Source organism: Agelaius phoeniceus, chromosome 15 (genome assembly GCF_051311805.1).
Source record: "Agelaius phoeniceus isolate bAgePho1 chromosome 15, bAgePho1.hap1, whole genome shotgun sequence".
NCBI lineage: Eukaryota > Metazoa > Chordata > Aves > Passeriformes > Icteridae > Agelaius > Agelaius phoeniceus.
In genome coordinates this window covers 10618460-10634084 of record NC_135279.1, presented here as the reverse complement: position 1 = coordinate 10634084, position 15625 = coordinate 10618460, and the positions used below count along the sequence as shown (strand labels likewise).

The window sequence follows — 15625 nt, the reverse complement described above, 5'->3', positions numbered from 1 at the left end:
TTCTAGCACTACCCATACTGTCTGTTTAATCTGAAACTTGCCTTTCCTTCTTCATTAACGCCTTAAGATGAGTTTTGATTCCACTGGTTGGACAGGCCTTGCTTTTTCCTTATGGAAAAGCACTAAGGGGGAATGGGGGTCCTGCAGATCACGTGTGGCTCTGCTGTGCTGGAGCAATCACAACCAATGCTGCTCTCGTCATCATTTCCTGCATGAGCAGGATGGGCTGAAGTTGCAGCTCTGGGACATATGAATGTGTCACTGGTGGCAGTGCTGGGGCCAGGTGGGAGAGCTGAAGGTGGAGTTTCTCCTAGGTTCTTAATGGAAAACAAACATTTTCCTTAAGTGGCATTGAAAATGAAGGCAGTGTTTCTTATGGAAGTGCACAGAGGTGGGCTGAAGAAGAAGGGTGAGAACATTTCCTTGAGAAATGAGCATCTTACTTCCCAAAGGCTCATTAATTTAGTTTTCTTGACTAATCAAATTAATTTCTGGAATATTTTCACTAATGTCACCAAAAGAAAAGTGGTTTATGAACAGCCTGGAGCCAGCAGAGAGTGCAGTGGTGAGGGTGCCTGGAGGCAAAGCCCAGGTCTGTGCATGGGTAACCCCAGCAAGTCCCTTGGCCAGTTCCTAGTGCTGACACAGGGCCACTGGTGGGATGTCTCCTGAGCAAAACCCTCATGTGGGGCCTTTGGAGTGGCACTGGCAAGAAGTCCCTATGCTACAAAGGTGTCCATAAACAGTGACTTTAGGGCAGAGGGTACCAGTGCGTTTATGTGCTTGATTTTCCTGACAGGGATGCTATTCCCTTTGGAGAACTTCAGTGTCTTAGAAAGACTATGTTCAGCATTTCTTCTATAGCTATTTCTAGAATTACTTCAAAATTACAGCCATGAGCAATTATAGTTTTCAATAGCTTATTGAGTGCACTGAATCCTAAGACATTAACTACCACATTTTCAAGGAGTAGATTTATTAATAGCAGCTGTAGCTAGAAATCTTGTCTAATTTTGATCACTACCAAAAGACATGAAAAAATAAGGACTCCTGTTTTCATGTATTAACAATAAGACTGATAAAATTTGTGGGAGATATTCTGGGCAAACAAAAAAATTACAGCTGTGTTCCTTGTGCTGCAATAATTAATGATCATGCACTTTATTCTCCAAAGCTGTTTTTCTTGTACAGTTTAACTAAAGGTCTTGATCTCTGTCATTTCACATGACATTGTTTTGAGGCTGTAAAAGCCATCAGCCTGAAGGAGAATTTATTTTTCAAAATACAGCTTAACTCTCCAAACTATTTCTTAAATTATAGGTTAGTGAAAAGCAGGCCCTTCCCATGGAAACAGAGTTTTTTAAGAACTGTAGACTTGATATGATTTAGTATTAAAATCAAGGGCTCTGTCTTGGGCTGGTAAGAATCCCCATTGCTCGTGGCAACTGCAGCTCTTCACAGCTGTGAATTCAGACACACATTTTTCAGGGAAAAATAATCCTTAACCTAAATACAACTTTTCAGATATTTTGAGGTTGACCTTCGCCTCCTTGTCTGTTTTTTTTCCAGGTTGGCTGGCTGGGAAGATGCTGACCCCACTGGATCACAAGCTCCTAGAGCAGCTCATCCTTCCAGTGAAGGAATCACAGGCTCTGCTGGAGCCCATGCAGGGTTTGTCCACTGCAAGTCCTTAGTCTCAGAAATACAGGGTGAATTCCCACTTTTTTAGGATGTGAACAACAGAGGCAGGTTTGGGGGAAATGTCTTCCATCAGAAGTTCTATCCTCTGCCTTCATCACTTACAGTCAAAGCATGAAAGCTCATTAGGTGTGATTTGGCTGTTTCCTGTCCAGGCTGTCAACTAAAGAGGCAGCAGAGCAGCATTGCTGGAGCATGTGGTGGTCTCATTATCTCAGCAATGGAAACACTCTGCAACAGAACCCTCACCCCCTCCTTGCCCATGGTGTTTAAACTAAATGGTTTTAAATGAAAAGAGGGTCAGTTTATGTTAGATACAAGGAATAAGTTTTCTGCAGTGAAGGTGGGGAGGCCCTGGCCCAGGATGCCCAGAAAAGCTGTGTCTGCCCCATCTCTGGAAGTGTTCAAGGTGAGGTAGGATGGGACTTTGAGCAACCTGGTCTAGTGAAAGGTGTCCCTGCCCATAGCTGGGGGCTGGAAGAAGATGACCTCTAAAGGTTCCTTCTAACATAAACCATTCTGTGATTTTCTTATTGCATAAGTTACTGACAGCTTCATCTGCTGGACCACCATCACTGCACCTCCGGGTTTGGGGTGTCCCTGACACCTGTCTCCGCTCACAGTCTTGGCACACTCCAGGACATGGCTTTACTGATGATTCCCACCCTGGCCCAAGGTGCTGCAGAGCTCTGCTCTCTCAGTTTCTTACTGCAATACTCTTCTTGCCAATTTTGATTGCAGATTCCTTACCATGTGTGTACACATCCTTCTTTAGACCACAACTGGATAAAGCTCTGGGGTGGTTCCTGCTCAGGTTCTCCTTAACTGCAAACCCACAAACTGTTTCCATTTCTCTTGGTACCTTCTTCAAAAGTGCAGCACTTTTGTAATACCCTCCTAGTGTGAGACCCAATGATGGTTCACAAAGTAGCAACTACTACAGCAATAGTTTATATAAAAGAAAGCACTTCTGCAACGGCAGTTTTGCCTTGGATAAAGATAGCAATGAAATTCAACTGTTCCAATGCAATGGACTGCCATGGAAAATGTTTGCCACTGGCAAAAGGTCTGGGAAAAAAAGTAAGTCACTTTTAAATCAAAAAAGTAGTGAGTTATCTACTGGTACCATCCACAGCTTTTAGTGTGCTGGTATGGCACTGAGAGTGTTCCTGACACATGGAGGGGAGGTAAGGGCACTTGGAGGGCAGCTCCACTCAGCTTTCTAGAAAAGTCCAAGGTTCCTGGTTATACTTGTGCTGTCACTTCATATGCAGCTATTGAAAATTATATTTCCTTGACAAGATTGTTTTTGGTGTCAGGGTTTTTCTGGAAGTCATTGTGCTTCCTATGGGCCAAGCAGGTCACTGCAGGAATTTCATTGTGTTTCCCTTTTCAGTGGAAATTGCAAATACATTTCCAGGCACAGCTCTGGAAATACCCCAACAGCAGCCTCCATCACCTCTTCAGTGTTTTAGACTGAGCAGTGCTTGGTGTCTCAGCTTTCACCTACATGGAGTGAAATGCCTAAAAATTTTAAGAAATTGCATCTGCCTTAATGTCATCCCTGCTATCCTACCTGATAAATATTTTCCTAAAAAACCTCAGTCCCCTCTCTCTGATGAAGACTACTTCCACAGGAGTAAGCAGTGATAGGTAAGTGGTATTTGTGTACTTGGGTGACATCTGTTTTATTGGGCGGAGCACTCAGCTGTGCACTGATAACTTGCACCACCCTCTGATTCATACAATCATCTGACCTTCATCTAACTGCTGCTCTGCTTTTATTTCCTTTTCTCCCTGTCAGTTACAGTAAAGGAAATTCTTCCTGTGCTCCATACACAATGCTTCCTTTCATTCAAGGTTTGGTTGTGCTTTTAGCATTTAAAAAAAGAACCAGTACAGCCATCTACTAAAAAAGCACAGGATGAACTATCACATCCCTCTACCCTCACACTTACCCCCCTGCAGACTACACACACTCCAGGGGTTGCTGTACTTTGGACACAGCCTGGGTGAAATCCCAGCTGGGAGATGCTGCAGCCTCTCAGGGTGGGATGATGGGGTTTGCTGTGAGGTTTTGCTCCCTGTTTGGTGTATGGACAAGTAGGCAGGTCTTCCAGGAGGAGTCTAACTCTGCTGGCTCTGTCTGCTCCTGTACCTTCAGCTCCTGCTCTGCCCTGGTGAGGCTGTTCCTCTGGGTACATGCTTGTGTCCATCCCTTGCAGCTGAGGAAGGACAGCCATCTCCCTGGCTGTCCCAGCCTTCTGAAGCATGAAGGTAAGAGAGAGTCTGGTGGTCTCTGAGCAGGAGCATCTCAGCTGTCTGATGCAGGAGAGCTTCTGGGTGGTGGGAAGAGGCCATCACAGGCTTGGGACACTGTTAGGAATCAATATCCCTGGCCACAGAATTACTGAATGTTACCAAGGGCAGGGTCTCTAGAAGGAAGGGAGGAAAACCACACTGACTGGAAGAAGAGTCATCTGCAGATCTTTCTAAAGTTAAAAATAGTGAGGATTTTGTTGCCAGAAGACAGTTTGTCCTGTTATGCTGCTGTTATCATGTGAGCAGGCTGTATGCTTCTGCATTTGAAGACTAAAACTGAATGTTGAAAACAGGAACTTTCTGGAAATTCTGCATGCCTGAGATGTAATGGTTTCAGTGAGTTTCCTGATATCATCTCATCCATATGGTCGTGCTTGGATGGGGGAACTAAACGTGTCATTAGCTCTGTAGGGTCACTAAAAGTCAAAGAAGAGATCATGAGGAATCATAAGGATGCATGATCCTGCAAAGACAGATGATAAAAGCAACTGCCCCTGACAACGAGTGCTTCAAGGCGAGGTAGCCCAGTTTAAGAGCATGGAGGAACTGAGCTCTTGCTAACTCATATCAGCAAGAGCTGTTTATCCCCTCTTCATCAAAAAAATAACACTGACAGCATCGAAATGTGACTAAAACCAGAGGATGATACAGGGAATTTTGGCCTTCATAGCTTTGCAATGACTTCACCAAGCATTCCTGGCTCCCAGGCCTGGACTGAGTCTACTAAACTGTGCAACATTTCTTTGTAATCAAATTATAGTTTATACACAGGCACAAAAACACAAACACAGAGACCTGTATCTTCCCACAAATGCACCAAATGTCTGCAAACAATGGAAAGCTGATCTGATGCTGGCTGAATTGTTACTGTGGTCTAGGCTACAATAGCAAAGCTCGTGGTTGCAAGGAACCTTAACAGCAGCAGCAAGAGACCAGTAAGAAATGCAAGTCTTCTGCAGCCTTGGTCTCGACTCAAATGCTGTAATGTTTCTGTAGGATTTCACAAATCAGTAGAGTGTATTTGATTGCATAAAGCAGTGAAATTGCCTGTCAGGCGTTTATTCACAGTTTCTTAATCCAGATGATTTCCAGTTAGAGAAAGTCTAGACCGTTGGCTTGTTCTTTGGCAGAAGAGGAGTTTTTTATTATTTTTTCACATGCTCAGAGAATTACTCAATTTACTTAAAAAAGGGGAAGGACTGAGATCCTATTTACTCTAATTTTTATCATATTTAAACTGGCTGCTCTCTGTAGGCATGCCCTATTCTTTTACCAGCTCAACATTGTCGGTCAAAGTGTTGTCCAGTAACAAATGCCACAGATACACAGAATGGTCACATTGAGTTATGCAAGTGTTTGGCTTTTTGCCTCTGAAAATAGCTACTCAGTAGAAAAATACAAATCCCACTGCATGTTCTCTCTGGGTTATAACAGGTCACAGACACAAAATCCTCACTGTGAAATCTTCTTGCAGCTTATAGTTGTACAACTTTTTACATCCCTGAAAAATTAACGGGAATATGCTAAATTGGCAACTGGTACCAAATTACTGCTGGAGAGTTTCCCATGCCAAGATTGCTCTTTTTCTTACTTAAGTCTTCATCTTTATCTGTGCCCAGCCCATTCTTTTACTCACCCTCCACTTTCTAATGGTTTTTGGCATGATGTTTCCAACAACAAATGAAGAAAGTCTTTCAGCTGAAGCTGTAACCTGATTTTAGCTACAAAGAACATGCAAATGAAGCAGTCACCAGACTCCAGATTGCCTGCTGTCAGGGCAGGTTCTCCCCCGCCACCCCCATCTCTAATTTTTTCAGGCTTGAGCATGGACATCTGTATACTGTTTCTGGGTACCTCCAATATCTAGACAGGTCCATATGCTCTTTTGGGTTTTGTCAACAAAGTGCTGGGACTGGAATCACATATCTGTAGGTTGTGTGTAGTAAAAATAAAGTGGCAGAAAACACACAAAAAAATTGATAGAAGAGCCTGTTTCAGACAAAATTGTTCCATTGTGGAGTGTGTAGCAAGCCACTTGGAGCAAAGCAGCTGGGGTTTAGATGTTATTTTGTAACTATTTTGAATGGGTTTTTTTCAGTTCTTATTCTTGTTGATAATGTTGTGCACTACACCATGCCTGAGGCAGTTTGGACGTTCCGGTGATTTGGCAGGAGCCCTTTTTTTCCTGATCCCACTCACTCGCATTCATCAGGGCTTGGTAACTCCATCAGGGTGGTGGCAGGCCCTGGACAGTCCCCTTCAAGTCACTCAGCAGTGGCACGGGAGGGGAATGCCCTCCTCCATACTTGCAGTTTCCCATACAGACACAGAAGGGAAATGAGGAAGATGAGAACATACATGTCAGTGTCACAGGACAGCCAGTGTTCTTTCAACACACACAGCTTCCACTGTCCTCACTGCAAACCTTCAGAGAGTGCATCAATGCCTGCCTTTGTGTTCACAGAAACCTTAGTGAATGAACAGCAAATAAACCAATTCACTGTTTCCTTTTCAGACTGTTCCTGACTTGGGAACAGGACTCCATAAGCACTGGCCAAGGATTACATGACACAAAGGTCAGGGTGACATGTTCCCAACACACTGTGCATCCTCAAGCATCAAATATTTGTTACTTCAGAATTTCCACCTGTCCTCCATGAAGCCTTTCCTGTGGACACCCCATAAATTGCCCTCAGCTGAGAGATGTGTCCTTCAATTGGGACTAAGACTTAGGAAATTGTTACTGCCTCCAGCTGAGCTATGGCTCAGGCTGCTCTTGGGAGCAGCTGGGGCTTGTCATTCCCTCTCTTTGCATGTTAATAAAATCATTCAATCTTAAGGCTCCTCCCTGAATTCCCAGTCCATTCCCACCAGCACTCAGCACGTTAGAGACCATCACAGATGTGTGACAGTGGACATGAAAAGCAAGGAAAATTGCCACTGTAGGTAAAATGTAAGTAAGGAAGGTGTTCCATCCCCACATTTGAAAGGTGTCAGGCTCCCCATTTTTTCTGTATTGTTGATGGCTGAAAAATAAGTGTTTGACTATCACAAGGAGATCTGCAATTGCTTATGTGTACATGGCTTATACTCTTCAGGAAAAAATCTATATACAGAACGAAAGCCCTTCAGGAAAAATCTGTACTAGATTTTTTTTAGGAGGAAAGCCATGTTAGTCTTGAGTTAAAGAGAAGAAAGATGAGTTTAGTTTTAAAAAACTAAATGTTAAACTAATATTATAATAATACAGCAGAAAGATAATGATCTCACAGTTCTGTTTCTTCTTTTCTACTTTTACCATTATCCTTTGAACTGAAGCTCTGGAAATATGCACAGTGGGGGAAGTAGCTCCAGTATTCAGACCATTTCATTCTTGCTCTTGATTTTTCAAAAATAATTTGGTATTTCAATTTCAGAAATGGAAATTTTGAGCTGTGAAATGCTGTCACAGCCAAGAGATCAATGTTCTTATGTAGCTACTTGAGCAGTGTTGTACCATTTGCAAAAATGTAACTTTCCTGCAAAAGGTGAGCTCTTACAAAATTCCTAATGATCTCTTTGCATCCCCAGTTTTTCAGGAAGTTCATCATCAGAATAAGGATATATGGTACCTCTGTCTGAAGAGGTTCTTCCTATTGGGCCTCCCAGAATATTTTGTTTTCCTCTAGTCAGGCAGAGAATTAATTTTGTATCCTCCTTGTGGTATGTTAACCATGTACTTAGCTAGCAGTTGTTGCCAAAGATGTGCACGAATGTCCAAAGGGATTTTTTTTCCCAAAGCTAAGAAATTAAAACCAATAGCCTAACAGCCAGATTGGAGAATGAGAGGAAGGAAATTGCCAGGCTGTAACAGAACTCACAGGACACTAAATACATAGAATACATAAAAATAAGAGTTAAAAATACTTCAGTGCATGATGATTATGAATCTCTCCCAGTGGGAGAGGTGAGGAAGCTGAGTTTTATCCTGAGGAATCTGGGATGTGCACAGGGTGGTAAAAGGCATTACATTAAAAGGCATCTTTGGGAGTGTCAGCAAAGCAGAACAATTGAGGGAACATACTGGGAGGAGGAGATGTACTCTGTAACTCAGCTGCTCTTCCCAAATTCACAATGCTTGAAGCAGAAACATTTAATCTCCAGAGACTGCAACTCATCTGTATTAATAGCAAAGCACCTCTGATTCTTACATACAGATACTGTTAGTTTGAATTAAAAACTTTGCAGTAAGTGATGATGCTTTACTTGTGCAGGGATACAATCCAGATAAAGGGGAAGCAAATTTTCCCCTCTGCACGGACAATAGGTGTCCTGCTTGGCCACTTCCCTTAATCCCAGCCCTATTATTACTCACTTGTGAAAGCCTTTTAATTGTGTTTAACCATGTCAGCTTTACCACGTGGAGACATTGGCTGTAACACCACTAAGCAGTGAGGATCATGACACTGGTTTCCATTGTTCTCCAGATATCTGGGAAAATAAACCCTGTGGATGAAATAGCCCCTGAAATAATTGCAGCTATTAGAAATTCAGGTGCTTTTGGAGTGAGAGAAGTCTTGTTTCATGGGTAAGGTGAGCCAAGCAATTAAATTGGAATGGCAACTTTGTTTCCCATGGAATACTGCTGGCTCCCTCACTGCTCCTGTGCCTAGGCTGGCGTTCAGGATGCAAATTTCTGTGCTAAAAGAATTTTTAGGCTACTAACTTTATTCCCATGGTAAGTGTCCACTTCTGTAGGAATGCTGAACAGCTGGAATAGGTGATAAAATGAGTTCCCTCCTAAAAACCAATAGGGCTTAAATGATTTCAGATCCATGAGAACTGTGACTGCGTAGATCTCACCAAAATCTGGGGTTTTCTTGCTAGTTATTAATTAGTTTTTTTCCCAGCCACCTGCACCTGGAGAGTATTGATTAATTTTTACACAATCTTTAAAAATGGACTGAGCTGGTAAAGCTCTTGATTTGCTATTACATCTATGACTAAAAAAAAAAAAAGGATTCACGTTTCAGTTATTTTCTTCTTTTCTTCTCCTTAGTTACTCAAGAGGACTTTTTCTCTCTATCTTTTCCATTTGGTTCCTGGCAAGGAATCTCTGAAGATTCCCACACCACTGGAAACAATATTTTATGTACTAAAGTTGAAAGAGGATAACATGTTCTGCCAAGTAACTAGTACAAACTTCTGACCTTTGGAAGAATAATAGACCTGATATTTGGAAATCTTACATTTACAACAGAAGTTCAAAGAGAACAAAAAAAAATTAAAGAAAATGAGTTTTGATAGACTTCATGAGACTGAAACCTGTGTCTTTCCTGTCAGTTTTGGGAGCATCTCATATTCTCTCTGTTGTGTATGAGGTGTAATGACTGGGATGTTAAGAGTAGCTTTTCTTTAGATCCTTGCTGTCCATCCCATGGCTGTTGTGCCTGCAGTGATACCAGGCACAGCATCAGAACAGTCTGCACTGGAGGAAACATCGTATTTCCTGAGATTTTTTTTAAGAAAACAGTAGAAATATTATGAAACAACGTGGAAGGGACAATCAAGTCCTTGAGCACAACAAAGGTAATTGTGCCATAAAGGGCAAGTGGTAAAGAGAACGGGAAGGGGTAGCTGGAGAAAGGGCAGGAACAAAAACGCTCTTGGTTATTAGGAAAGAAAGAGGAAAAAGCAAAAGGGCAAACACAAATTGTATGCCTGCAAAGCTTTGATCTCATAAATTTACAGAATCAGACTTGTAATAGGAAGGAAAATCTTGCGATGTTTGGTATGTGCTGCTTCCTGTTATCCCCGAGCGGCCGTCAGGGCCAGCAGTGCAGGGCTTGGAAGGAGTCTGTAAATCCCCACAGGACCCCCGAGCTGTGGCAGCGCTTTCCTTACTAAAGTATTCCTTATTTGTATTTAATGCCGAGCTGTCTCCGGCGAGGCCGGGCGGGGCAGCGGGACCGAGGCCGGGCGGGCTCTGCAATCCTCACTGGGCACGGCGAGGATGGGGCCGGTCCTGCAGAAGCGACCTAAGGCAAAGGCTCGGAGCAGCTCAGGAGCCACGGAGGAAAATGAACATTCCATGAACTGCAGCGTGAGGGAAAGGGGGAACGCACGCAAACTCCGCGGGAGCGCTGCCATGACACCATGCCTGCTGTGATGCCTCACGGGCACTCTGCTCCCAAGTGCTGCAGAAAACGCTTTCTTTCGGCTGTAGTTGCTGAAGAACGCGCTTCATATCGGGTGCCCAAGCAGCACAAAGCGACTGTCGACAGAGACTGGCGGCCTCCTGAGGGCTCGGCACGGCCGCACCGCGCATGCGCCCGGCCACGCCCAACCCTCGCGAGCCTTCGCTCCGCGCCGCCCCGCCGGCCCCGCCCCCTGCGAACGCCGCGGCGCGTGGGGGCGGAGCTCACTACAGCCCCGCCCACTCCCCTCCGCCCCGCCCCTCGCTCTTCTTGCTGATTCTCTGGGTTAAAGCGCCCGCTCTCGCGCTTTTCTGTACCGGGGGATGCGCGGCCGGTGACCGGGGCGGGGGGTCCGGGCGGGGCCGGCGACTCCCGGCGTGTTCAGGAGAGACGCGGGCTCGTACCCGCCCGCGGGGTTTCTCTCCGGACCCTCTGGCGCCGCGCCGCGGAACAACTCGCCCGTCCGCATCGCTTTGTGCGGGCGCGGAGGGCGGAGCCGCGGGGGCCGGGCGCGCGGGGAGTCCCGCTCGGGCCGGTAACTTCGCGCACGGAGCGCTCGCGCCGCGATGGGGAGCGGCGCCGGCCGCCCCGGGACCGCGCCGGGAGCCGCCGCCACCCGCCCCGAGCGCCGCCGCCGCCGCTGAGCCCCAGGCGCCCCGAGCGCCGCCCGCCTGGTGAGCAGCCAGCCCGGCGGCGGGCACCGCGCCCGGCCCCGCTCCCGCCCCGGCCTCCCCCGGTCCGGGCCCCGGCGCGGGGAGCGTTTCGGGGTGCGTCCCCCGCGGGCCCGGAGCGCGGCGGAGCCCGGGCAGGAGCCCCGGCGGGCCGCGGCGCTGTGATCGCGCTGTGATCGCGGCGCGCCCCGCGGCAGCGCCCCGCAGCCGCTCCCCAGGCGCCGCGGGGCGGGGGGCGCCGGGCTGGAGGATGAGCGCCCCGGTGGAGCCCAGGATCAAACAGGCGCTGCGGAAAAAGCCCGCCGAGCGGACTCCGGAGGTAAGGCGGCTCCGGCTCCTTCCCAGCGGGTCCTTTTATTTACTTTCTCACTTTTCCTTTGCGTAAATCCGTGTTCCGACAGCGCGGGATCTGCGGTGCGCGCACAGACCGGGCTGGCGCACAAACTTCTGTCTGGAGCTCGGTTATTTATTTGATTCTCTCCGAAGTTGGCTCTCTTGGGACCAGCAGAGGTTTAAACGCCCAGTAACACGCTGGGTACAGGCACAAGGCGCTTCATGAAGTGCTTCGGGCCGGCTGTAGGAAGAACAAGAAGTAGATCAGCGAAAAGTAGAATGATGCATATTTCAGTGATGCAAAACTTATGGGAAAAGTTAGGGAGCTGAAAGGCTTTGCTTACCTGTACAGTGATGCAGATTTAAACAAAACCAAACTAATTATGCTGCCCAGACTTCATAAAGATGTTTCTGCAGTGAGTGGGAGTGTAGAAATGTGTGAGGCTGGTAAGCTACAATAAAACGCATTTTCCAATTAACTGCCTTCTCTGTCCCTTCCCCACAAGCTACTCTGTAATCAGCCATGTATTTTTGGGAATGGTAATGTCATGGAGCATTAACTTAATAATGAAATAGGTTTGATATCATTTGCATTTGTTGAAGGTCTGATTGGAGTTTGTTTGCTTACTTACCCTTTGCCTTCCTTCGTTTCCCTTGCTGAGATTTTTTTTTTAATGTGCTCGAGAACTAGTGCTATGAAGTGATACACTCTTGAGTTTTTCCCTTGGAGACTGGGAAACATCTGTTCTCCCTTGGTACTTCATGGAGAGCAGAATGTCCTGCCTGGTCTTCCTTATAAGTTAATTATGGAAGGGCTACTTAGAGAGCTGCTCAGAGGCTGCTCCGGGGTTCATCCTAGCAGGACAGAGTCCCTACTTCCCTTTCAAGTCGGCTGAGTGAGTGAAATACAGATGTTCAGTCCCAATGGTTGCTTGCTTTGGGATATCCGGCGCATTCCTCCTTGTGTCTCTAAATTAATGATGAGGCTGTCTCAGTGTCCATTATTTTTTCCTTAGTTTTAGCACTCCCCTCCTGCTTCAGAGCTTTCTTTCTCTTCAACTGGAGTCTTCAGTTAGCAAAATTCCTTTGCTAGTGTGGCTTGCAGTGTTGGGCAACTGGGTTCATCACAGAAGTGTCATTCAGGAGTTGGCATTCCGTGCTGGCTCGTCATGGCTTGGATTGTGGGGAACAGGTAATCTGCCTTGGCTCAGAACCCCTGCTCACCACTGCTCCTGTTTGCTGTACCAACCTCTGTGGCTGTGTAGGGCTTTTTTTCTTTTTTTTTTTTTTTTTGGGCATCCCCAGTTTTTCCCCCAGCAGCCATCATGGGATTCCTTGTGGTTGTCACTTTGTTTTGGCTAAAATGGCCTTAAAATAATTATTTTGCTTAACCTTGTAGTGTTAAACTGTCAGATATCACAATGACTGGCTGCTTGTGGGTTTGTGGGCATTTGTGTAAATTTCCATTGAGAGTGACATGAGTGTTGTGCGCAGGTTTGAATTTGCCAAGGTACCTTAATTGTGGGAAAAAAAATCTAATCTTTGCTATCTAAGTAATAATACTTCTGAAATGATTTTAAAAATCTAAATTCCCTTGTTAATTTGACCCTGTTTTGGCAGGCTAATTTTAGAGACACTGCACAGTGAGACTACTTGTGATTAAAGTTAAACATGTACTTAAAACTTGGCAGGATTGGGTCCTCGGTTCTTGCTCCCTGTTGCTGAGTAGATAATTACAGTTAAACCACTTTTTTTTTTTCCTTAGGATACTTTTGTTTACATACATTTAGAAAGAGAAGCTTTTCCCTGATTTGATAGCAGGGTGTACCTGGGGGTGCCCAGTCTGGAGCTGTGTTACCTGCTCGGGTACAAAGCATGGAATCCCCTGTCACAGTCACACTGACAGATTTTCCCAACATCTGCTTTGGGATGTGAGGACAGATAGGGTGGTGAGTGAACTGGAGAAAACAATTGCAATGTTGTTTATACATTTATTTATTTATCTCAACATCCTGACTTGTCCCCTTTCCTCTGTAGGCTGCAAGACTTGGGGCAGGGAAGCTGAAACCTGTTTAGCGCAGCCATTAGGATCAGACCCAAATTTCGGGTCTGATTTCGGGTCAGTCATTAGGACCAGACCCAAATTTCGGGTGTCCCTGCACAGGATGAACAATCTGGTGACTCCTGCCTTGAAGTATCCAGTTGTGCACAGACTAATGTGTGTGTGGCTTCATTTCTCCCCTCCTACTCTGGTGGGAAGGTATCATCAGTTCCTCCCACAATGAAATCAGCTGCATGGGGCTGCTTGTGCCCTTTGACTGCGTTTCTGTGCAGGAACCCCCTCAAATTCCCCGAGCCACCATTGGTATTTTATGATAAGCCAGAGCTGCTCAACCACAAGAGTTTTAATTGCTTTCAGCCCCTTTCTGCCCCCATCTCTGTTTCTGATCCTGCAGTTTATATGAGCAATTTACCTGGGTATTTATTACAAATTACAGGGTTGGGGCTGTGCTGATCAGTAGCATGGTCTGGTGCTTCATTCCTGTCATCTGCCCAGCCTCTGGAAAAATACAGATAAACACTCCACAGGCCACATTTTGCTTACAAGTAGTACAATTATCCATCTGATTTTGATTGTAGGTTTTTTCCTTGACAAAACGTTTTAATTTCTAAGAATTGCAAAACTAAGCAGGGAGATATTAAAAAATTTCTATAATTTACTTATTTTGAAATTTACCTCACTGTCTTGCTCAAGTAAATGTTTTAGTTCCTGATACTACAAATATTTTTGTTTGGAAAAATCTGTGTTAGGGCAAGTTTTCAGTGTTGTGGTAACATTCCAATGTTTGCTAATTGTTAAAGTGTACAAGTTATGCATATTAGGCATGTACACACTTGATTTTTTTTTTTAGTTGTTGTTGCTCAGATACTTCATGCATCTTCGTGAAGATGAACATGTAATCTTCTATTTATTTTGCCAGGGGGGAATTATTTTGATGAATTTGTAGGGACTGTAGCAAAAATTTAATGATGCATACATTTTAATGTAATTTTATGTATGTATGCATATTTTATGTATTTTTTAAAGTAACACAGTGTTGTGTTACTCTGTTTAAAATCTTTTTTGGAACTATTGCCAGCTGGCAAATAGTTTGCTCCCTTTCCTCTCTTTTGGTGCATCATTGGAGGTGCATATTGCTTATATGTGATGGAAGTGACTTCTCATGTGGACAGAGTTCCAGAATGTTTCCTAGTGGACGGATGCCCGTGTATGTAGCAGGTGCTGCTCTGGGATTTGAGTGAGTCCCATTTACTCAGATGTCTGCCTTGCTGGGTCCCTGATGGCCTCTGCCCCTGTGCTGACACTGGAAATAAATCTGTGTACCTATCTCTCAGGTATGGCCTGAAAGTGCAGAATTTATGGGTAATCTCTCAGATATTAGTTTTGATGATAGGTTATCCTAACAAATCGTCCCTTGTGTCTTGTCAGAGGGAGGAAACTTGGGCAGAAGCTGGATGCTTAAAAAAAAATCATCATACCTATACTTAAACAATACGATTTCTTACACTTGTTTAATATTTTAATATATGCATTTTCCTCCCAAGGTTATGCAAATGCCTATGTGATGGTAAATCTGTGAGTGTTTATACATGCAGATCTGTCAGTTTTTGCTTGGGAATATGGGATTCTCTGTGCAGTGTTTCTTGTCACAGGTGGGGATATTAAATTGGTAATTTGGGAATATTTTAATAGGAGAAAATCTTTAGTTCAAAGCAGTAGAATGGCAGGATGAATGCTTATGCCACCATGTGTGTGCTCTCATTAAATATTTAATTTTTTTTGAGGCCCAGAATTCCTTATCAGATCCATACAAAGGCTCTGATGTTGGTCTTTAGGGGAGTTGTTCATGCTGCCACAGATAAGCACTCAGTGGTTGATAGGGCCAAACAGCAAATGATTGTGCTCCTTTTTCTTTGTCTCTCCTTCTCCTCCCCTCCCGTGAGCAGGCTCTCTTCCATTTTTAATGGAACCTCTTCCCAATATAGTATCTTTTTAGTTCTTCATGACTTTGTTCTAGACAGTGTTTACTTTTGTGGCTCAGAAAGCTTTTGCTTTTATTTGACTTCAAAGAATTGGAGTTTATTTTTATACTCTGAGCTCTTGTATTTTCCTAACTTCATCTTTTTGCAGTAATTCTTGATTAATGTTAATTCGACTTCATTTGGCAATACTAATTCTTTCTTCTCTTCCTGTTCCCTTTTTATTAATACAGTGGAAAGAGAAAAAAACCTAATTTGCAGAATTGTGTCATGACAGTGTCTGCTGTTTGGAGCGTGTATGTGATGCTTCTTGATGGCTTAGATGTAGAGAAATAGATCTGTGTGCATGTAAATCATGCACAAATGGTACATTGATAGGCATTA

The 15625-nt window shown here is 44.7% G+C and overlaps 1 protein-coding gene across 13 annotated transcripts in view; it reads left to right on the top strand.

Moving 5' to 3' along the window:
• The first annotated feature begins 10534 nt into the window (after positions 1-10534).
• Positions 10535-15625, top strand: part of RAPGEF6 (Rap guanine nucleotide exchange factor 6) — a 122653-nt gene continuing 117562 nt past the window's right edge. For 3 of the 13 annotated variants that reach the window (XM_054642691.2, XM_054642682.2, XM_054642689.2), the window contains exon 1: positions 10540-11186. In XM_054642691.2, coding sequence (XP_054498666.1) covers positions 11118-11186 — 69 coding nt within the window. In that variant the 5' untranslated portion in view covers positions 10540-11117. Of the gene's footprint in view, positions 11187-12248; positions 12393-15625 lie in introns of those variants that run through there. The other 10 variants (XM_054642683.2, XM_054642677.2, XM_054642687.2 and 7 more) reach the window with 7 other exon arrangements.